This window comes from Myotis lucifugus, unplaced genomic scaffold, assembly GCF_000147115.1.
Source record: "Myotis lucifugus unplaced genomic scaffold, Myoluc2.0 scaffold_112, whole genome shotgun sequence".
Taxonomy (NCBI): Eukaryota; Metazoa; Chordata; class Mammalia; order Chiroptera; family Vespertilionidae; genus Myotis; species Myotis lucifugus.
The window spans coordinates 2,696,361-2,705,389 of record NW_005871160.1 but is presented as its reverse complement, the minus strand read 5'-3'; the positions used below and the strand labels follow the sequence as shown (position 1 = coordinate 2,705,389).

The 9,029-nt window shown below is 38.0% G+C and overlaps 1 protein-coding gene across 1 annotated transcript in view; it reads right to left on the bottom strand.

The window, feature by feature from the left end:
* The window catches only part of PPARGC1A (PPARG coactivator 1 alpha), a 99,035-nt gene that overhangs the window by 41,174 nt on the left and 48,832 nt on the right, over positions 1-9,029 (bottom strand). Inside the window, exon 3 of the mRNA XM_006093273.3 lies at positions 1,246-1,440. Coding sequence (XP_006093335.1) covers positions 1,246-1,440 — 195 coding nt within the window. The remainder of the gene's footprint in view (positions 1-1,245; positions 1,441-9,029) is intronic.

Sequence of the window (9,029 nt, the reverse complement as noted above, 5' to 3'; positions counted from 1 at the left end):
GACAGGAGATGTGGGTTCTGGCTTAGACAAAGAATTTACTCTTTTTACCTCTGTTTATTTGTTTAACTTGAGGGTCTTCTAGGACCTCCCTGCTTGGACATGCAGTATGACTCTAGGTCAATAGCACCTCTTAGTTGAGCCAAATGTGTGGATGAATGTAAAGAAATCAGAGTCCTAGACAGCAAAGCCAACAATACTGACAAATGGAGAAAATTGGGGAAAAATAATAATCACGAGAGATTTTCTTTTAAACCAGAAATCTCAGAAGGCAAAAGAATACATGTAGGGTTTCCATATGCTTACATGGAGTGATTTTAACATTTAAAAATGTAGAAATGGGCAAGAAACAAACTCTAAATGGCAGGTAGAAGCACATTACTAAAGTTTGAAGGATGGCATTCCGTAATTTACATAGTGTGTTCTTGCATCAGATTTATGGCAAATGACAAATGGCTACCACAGATGAGAAAGTAAAACTGTGTCTTAGAACTAATAAAATTCTGGTCAAGCACTGCATTGAAAGGAAAATTCACTCTTCATTGCCAACAAATTCACTCTTCATTGCCTACCATAAATTTTGGTAGCTTGGGTTGCAAGTGCGCTATTATTTTTCAATCTTCATAAGAATTATGGATCTAAAGCCTTAAAATATTACATACCCCTTGATATACCTCATATTTCTAGAATTGTATGCATAAGAATAAAACTACAAATATGTCAATTATTAAACAATTTATAATAGTAAAAAATAGAAAAAAAGACTAAATATTCAACCTCAGGGATTAATTAGTAAATTAAAGATATCTTTGAATAATAAAATACTATTCCACCATTAAAATAATGCATACATTTAAAATTCACAAACATGTCAATGCTATATCTTAATGAAAGAAATTTCAATTATTTTGCATGTTAGAAGTTATTAGAAATTACAGGTGAATATGTAGTCTGTTCTCTTTGGTTGTCCATATTTTCTAAATTTCTACCAAGAACGTAAGTAATACTAAATAATAAAAAAATTGACACAAAAAATAGCTTAAAAATGCAGTTAAGCTCACATGAAGACTGTATTGTCAATATGTTTAAACACAGAATAACAGAATATGCAACTCCAAACATGTTTGGGGATTGTTTTGGCATCAGTCTAAATTAAAAATCCAGACCTTATTGTTACTACATCATACCCATGCAGCGGGTAGCCAGAGGCAACTCCAATTCCTGTTAAACAGTAGGAAGGGTTCTTACTAGAGACGGCTCTTCTGCCTCCTGAGGCGGAGGGGTGCCGTCAGGCATGGAGGAAGGACTAGCCTCATTCTCAGTGGTCACATCTCCATCTGTCAGCGCATCAAATGAGGGCAATCCGTCTTCATCCACAGGGAGACTGTCCAGTGTCTCTGTGAGAACTGCTAGCAAGTTCGCCTCATTCTCTTCATCTATCTTCTGCAAAAACAGAAGACGACGTGAGTGAATTGACATTGGGAGATGGGTAACACCATTAATCAGCAGAGATTGGACATGTTTAGCCAAATGAGTAAGAAAATACATGAAATTTTGAATGTTCATGCCAGAGCACTAAGATCATGTCTTTCTTAAACTCCAAATTCACTTTTGGTCGGAAACACACAATTAATTAATACCTCTTCTGTACCAATTTCTGATTGTCGACCTGTCCAATTTAGCAATTTATTGTCAGTGCTTAATATGGCTGTATATAATTCTGTCTTGTTCACAGTTATTTTCCACATGTTTATGTCTTGTTTCCCTAACTAAAAGATGTGATTTAGAGAGTCTGAGGCAACTTGAGAGAATTTTGACCATCATCTATTTCATCCTACACAACACACCTGCCAAAATGTATGGAACACTCTGCTTGAACATCACCAGAAGCTAAAACTATACCAAGAGAAACTACACTTTTATGATTTCAATTATAATCTCATCACTGAATATTCCCAAGTCATTTTTTTCCCTAACACCTTTCCCAACTTTAGTCATAAATTTGTAACTGCCTACTGGACATTTCTACCTGATAATAGCTCCTTCATCTCCAAACTCAAAATTATACTACTATTTCTCTTGACTTCTCCTGTTTGGGTAACAATTTTTCAGACCTAAACTTTGGAACTACTTTGAGTACTCTTTAGCTGTCCAGTTGCTAAGAACAATCTTACTTTGCAACATCTCTTAAATGCATTCATTTCTATGACCAAGGGCATGATTCTAGTGTAAACTTACTTCTAGTGGTGGATCCTCCAACCATACTCTAACTCATTTTTTCACACTCATTCCCACAAACACATTCTTGAAAAGCTGTTGTTCACTTATTCACTCCACAAATACTTTTGACCACTTACTACATGTCAAAACCATGTTAAGTGTTGAAGGTACAAAGAGAAACAACACGAAACTGCACCCCTCCAATACCTCTCTAGTGGAAGGGAAGGACCCATAAATGGTTTATTATAAAAGATAATATTTATCTCAGTGCTTTCAAGCCTTCCCAAACTGAAACTTATGCACTTTGTTTATAGGAAAATGTGCTATAGTAATTATATTATACTAGAGTCCTGGTGCACGAAATTTGTGCACAGGTGGGGTCCCTAGGCCTGGCCAGCAATCAGGGCCAATCGGGGCCAGGCCAATCAGGGCCAGGCTAGAGAGGAAGTGATGGTTGCCAGGCCAGGAGCTGACATCGCCATCGTTGGCACCCTGCCATTGCGTGGTTCCCCTCCTCCCCCCCCCCCCACACCCTCCTCCTTCCCTCGCCACTGCACTCCCACTGTGGTGGGTAGGCGGTGGGCCCATTGGGTCCTGCCAGCCAGGGAGAGGGATGGGGCACAGGATGTTGGCAGCCAGCCCCAAGGAGGGAGCTGGCCCTTAGACCCCCTGGGAAAGGGTCTGTGTCCACCACCTCCCACCTCTGGTTCCCTGTCCGAGGGCAGATCCCAATCAGGTGATCAGGGCCTGCCAGATGGGGGGAGGGACCACAGGAGGTTGGCTGGCTGAGGGGGAGGGACCACAGGAGGTTGGCCAGCAGGCCGCAATCAGACAATGTGGGCCTGCCAGCCTGGGGGAGGTTGGCTGGCTGGGGGAGGTTGACTGTGGGAATGCACTGACCACCAGGGGGCAGCTCCTGTGTTGAGCATCTACCCCCTGGTGGTCAGTGCACATCATAGTGACTGGTCATTCCAGTCGTTCCTGTCATTTCGGTTGCTTAGGCTTTTATATATATAGATAGTTGGGCACATAGTATAGGTAGTCACTGATTATTTGCTAAATAGTTCACTGGTCTGCATTTATTGCATAGAATATATGTTGTGTATATCACTTTCTTTTCTTTCTTTTAGCACTTCACATAGTTTATCCAATTTGACCTGTTTCATAGGTCCTTTTTAAAGGTTCTGTACGCTATGACATTAACAATAGCTAAATTATCTCATACAGGTCCTATTACAAAATGCACCTAAGCTGCTGACATCTAATGAAACCAGCAGGGCCCACACTTCCTTTCTCTCCAGCAGTGAACTCCAGTTAATTGACCTGACAAAATTACAAGAATCACAAGACAGCTAATCAGAAAATCAAATTGTATCACTGGAGAAATTAGGCAGGTCTTTATCATGTACACATTCTATTTTCACATAAAAATTGTTTTCCCACATTACTGATCAGCCTCCACCCAGACTTCTTTCTCTTTTGGATTCAAGAGGCCACAAAGAGCTATTTGCTACTCAGTGGACATTACTGGGCTTGTTTTCCATTTGCACAATGCCCCTCTCTAATGCCTAATGCTGCTGGACTGGACGACATTGTGTGCGGAGTGACAACTATATGAGTTTTAAGACTCTAATGCACCAGGAAAATGTTAACTTCAAAATGGCACTACTTCCAGCAACTGACCAATTCCTTAATATCCAAATTGCTCAATTCAATAATAAAACTTACTGAACACCCCTCTTTTCCCCTCAGTTCTTCTGAACAATGTAATTGGAATAATAAAGATACTGAAGTATATTCCCTTATTTTCTAGTCAGGATCATAATTTGGTATCTAAAAATTCCAATCTTCTTTTTATTTTAATTTAGATTTCCCCACATACCAAAAAACCCCACATACCAAAAAACCAAACCAGTTTATTAAACTGTTCTGAATAAAAATTATAATAAGATGAAATATATATTATATAAAATATCCCAAATCATGAAATTTATATTCATATAAATATCTCCATATTACCTAATAAAGATAATTTTGAAAATGTTTCAAGCACAAACACACATACACTTTCAAGAAATTAGATATTTTCCAGGTGTCCCAATTTTATAAATGTTTATTTCAAATTTAAAAATAGCCCAAGAAAAAATAGTTAATAATATTCACTAATAAATGAGTAATTTTGCTTATACCAATATAAATTTTGTGTTTGGCTTTCCTGCAATATGACAAGCCTCCAATCACATAATATAATAGCGCCTTAGTTTTATCCCTGGTGTAAACAAACTACAATAATTCCAATAAAGTCAAAATGACAAAAATCACTTAAATTAACTAGTTTTCCCCAAAATTCATTAATAAGCCTGGATGAATGTATACCAAATACAATGTCATAAATATTGGAAGTCGATAATGTTATAATTATTTTACAAGATCTGATTAAATGGCCAACTATTTTAGTTCTCCTCTCTACTGGAGTGTTATGGGATGGAAGATTTGAATTGTGTATGAGTGTGTGTGTGTGTGTGTGTGTGTGTGTGTGTGTGTGTTGGGGTGTGTAGGTAGAGCAGTCTGGTGTTCAACTATTATAGACCAGTAGGGCTTTAATCAGTAAGTGTCCATTAGAAGTACTTTAAACCTTTTAATTGTCATCCCTAATGTGGATGACTTAGAGAGGTTCCAAGACCAATTATTTTAGGAAGGTCATTCTTTAATTAAGAAGAAAAGAATGTTATTATTTCAAATTCTCTACTTTCTTTAACCATAAAAGACTGGGGGGAAAGTCTGATATTATCAATGAAACTTTTCTGTTGAAGCTCAACAGGTATTCCTACATGTAAACTTGAGTGGACATTGCCCCGAACCATGGCAATTTCAATTAGTTTACCATGAGTTTCAACAATCAAACACCCCCACCAAGGCAATGAATGTGACAAAAAGAACTCTGTTAAACAATTAATGTCACTTTTCGTTATTGCTTTGGTCCCAGTTGACAGAGCATACAGGTCAAAGTTGCTGCAGAGGGGCTAGTAACACATGTCTGTTCCCAGGTGACAGGTCCTGGAAACACATTACTCAGTAAAACAACATTGCAAGATAACCATTCAAAGGTTCAACTCTGATATTGCAAATGACTGTTCTAACAAAAACATACTTATTAGCTTCAAATAAGTTTTTATAAAGGAAAAAAGAGCAGCACGGTGAGGAGAGAGCAGATGACCAATTGGGTAGTGGAGTAGAGGAACACAAATTGAGCTCAGCCTTGCAACTGACCGCCGATGGGTGGAGCAAGGTACAAACCAGCCAATAGGCATCTCCTCCATTGAGCTCTGGGGCAATCAAGCAGCATTTTCCATGGTGGGGTTCAACCTTGGGCTCTCCTTACACAATGCTAGTCTGCTGCTGTTCTTCCCAACCTAAATAAAGGTCCATGTGACTATAACACTTCATTCTCTAAGGGCTCTCCAAGAATAAAGAAAGCACATCAACAATAACTCATTCAAGGTATAAAGAATTTCCAGTGACAGATGATACGCATACATGAATATGAACAACCCAAATTTAGAAAGTGCAACAATTCCAAAGCAATGTCATATCCTTAATAAATGAGAGTTCAGAACAGTCAACAAAATCAGAAAGTTCATGACTGCTCTTTGGGACTGCTGGGTCCCTGTGTGACCTGTACAAAGTGTGCTGTAATTCAAAAGGCACAGTGGAAGGAAGGGAAATTCTGCCGCTTCGGGCGCCCAGAGTCACCTCAAAATTGAAATATTGGATCCAGTGTATAATCACTGGGCCCTCTTCCTTTGTGAGCAATTGGCAAAAGGATCTTCCAACTGGTTACATATTCTGGGACAGACAGTGCATTCCACTCATCCAACTACACACAGAGAGTGAATAAATCCACTAAATTAAAGTGGAGATCAGGGACTTTGAAGTGCTAACCGACACCTGAGGGAGAAACCCAGAGTGAAACCAGCATGTGGTATCCCCAAGATTTCTAAATGCAGGCTATTATGGTGGGACCATGCCCTGCTCAAGATAGTCATTTCTTCCACCTCTTGTAGAATTGCAATTACACTCTGTGTCCCTAGATTCTCACACTCGCTTGATCTCTGTTTGATAAAAATAGTTTAATAGCCATTTAATCACAGCTTCATTATCTTAGCTCTCTTAATGCGATTAGGCCAGGAGAATTCTTGCTTCCTCATTATTCAAATCATCAATAAGATGGAAAGAGTGGGATCTTCTTATCACTCATTAATCAGTTTCAGTATCTTAGGTACTGTTTACTCAGAGATCAATCTGTGTGAGAGGTCCCTTAACCTCTCTGAGCCTCTATTTTTTTTTTCTGTATAAAGTTTCAGGACATTATCTGCCTATTCCTATAATAGAATTTTTCTGCACTCATAATTAATAGGGAGATATAAAGAGTGGACAACAGCCTGAGAATTTCTGAAGAAGGTGCTCAGTAAACATTTCAGTGCACATGCCCATCATCTCGATTACCCGGATTTGAATTTCATTCTTTGAGCAAGATCTACCGCTGACTTTTTTAGCACTGGGCCTGCTTCCTCCTAAATACCCAGCATGCCTTGGGTTTTCTCCTTGCCCCATTCCTGCTAATTTGGAAGCAGCTAATGAAGACAAAATTAACTCCTACTTTAAGAGAGGCCTAATTAGGAAGGGAAATCTGCTATAGGAACATCTGGTAATGTATTCTGAAGCCAGATATAAATTACATTTTTGGATTATCCACTATTTTGGATTATTTGTTCTACTAGACCCCACCAGAAGTTGAAATAAATAAGCGAGAAAGCAACTTTTATGATAGATTTAGGAGTTCAAATAAGGTCTACACTTGATCGTAGGAGTCCCTTTCCTGAATGTCCGTACGTAAAGTTCTGTACCTCAGTTTCATGCACAAAAAGCCAAAAAAACTTGTACATGTATAAATTTTGGTTTTGATGTACAAAGTGTGATTCAAGATTTGCAAGTAGCTGAATTCGCAATAAAGAAAATTTTTCCTGAAATAAAATGTAAAAAATAACAATTTAGACTAGACCACTGAAATAGAATTTGAGGGTTTTAGCTTTCTTTAAAAACCATTTTAAACGGTACAGATACCATGTTGCTGATTGTTTATTGTGCATGTCCACTCAGTGGCCTGAGCCCGTACTGAAAAGGTTGTGTAATATTTTGAATGCCCACTTTCAAACAACACTGTTTCTCTCTTTTCCTTTTTCTTCTCTTTATCTCCTTAAATGCTCTATAACCCACTGTGCTTTCTCTTGCTTCTCTTATACCCAGGAAAGAGCACCAACAGTGTATCTGCCCACCTTCTTACATCCCAACAGCAAATGGACAAATGGACAGAATCCCCTCATGATGTTTCTTATACATTACTAACTTATACCACATGCGGTAGGAAGGGTCCCTAAAATGAACCATGAGCTTTTTGCTTAGTATATGGAATAAAAGGTTTTCAAAAGGGGGCGGGCACTTGAAAGTAGGATAAAAAGGATGTAAGAAATCTCAAGCATATCTGCACAACAGAAACATAATTGAGACAATAAAGACCACCACGTATTATGTTATACGTGTCTTATAAAAGCACTTTTGTATCTATTTATTTCTTACAAATGCCCCAAGAGTTAGCTTATTCCCCTATAATTATTCACAGGAGAGTAAGATAAGCACTTTGTGAGACAAGTATTTGCCCTGAGGGATAGCCAAGTTGCCGGAATTTAAGGTTTTACTGATTTAGTGGCTAGTAGAAAGAATGAAGAATTTAATTTCACTATCTGGGTAACTCCCCATGGACATATAGTCTACTTAAAATATCATATATGTAAATGTGTCTATACATAACATCCCATACCCCCCCGACACACATAAATTTGCATATCAAGTGCACATATTTAGAATCTACGCAAATACATTTCAATCTTTTAAGTGTAGTCCCACATATTCAATTGTAGTTGACTATATAAGTGTATAATAAGCACATGGATTCTTCCTTCCAATTATCTACTCTAAGGAAACCAATGATGATACACTGAAGATAATTTCCCAAAAAATAAAATAAAAATAAGAATCAAGTGGAAACAAATATAAGCAAAAATGAATTCTCTCCTCAGATATATTTAGACCTATTGAAGTCTACATAATTCCTGTTAATATCAATGCTCCCATTGAAGTAGGTAAACATGTACATTCACCTCTGTCCTTAAACTCCATTCTAACTTATTAGCACATATTTCACACTCATGAGTTAATAAGCATGTACTGAACATGTGAGGTTCAATACTCTGAAGAGATTACATGAGCTAAAAACAGAGGTTCAAAAGAAAGATCTAAGAAAATCAGAGTTGATTCACTCAAAATGATTGAGGGGGTGTGGGGGAAAGGAGAGGGTTTCATTCCATTTCTCAAAACACGTCCTCAAATTTAAACTAAGATAAAAACAAGGAAATATGTAAGAAAAACCAACAACACCAGACTGGAAAGTCAGGAGAATTGCTTCTAGGCTCATTTGCACTAACAGTGGTTCTCAACCTTCCTAATGCCGCAACCCTTTAATACAGTTCCTCATGTGGTGACCCCCAACCATAAAATTATTTTCGTTGCTACTTCATAACTGTAATTTTGCTACTGTTATGAATTGTAATGTAAATATCTGATATGCAGGATGTATTTTCAGGGGTCGAGACCCACAGGTTGATAACCATTGCACTATTATCTAGCTGCATGGCCTCAAATGAAAGAACTCAACTATGGCTGCACTGGGCAAGTCAGAAAGATAATCCTATAGG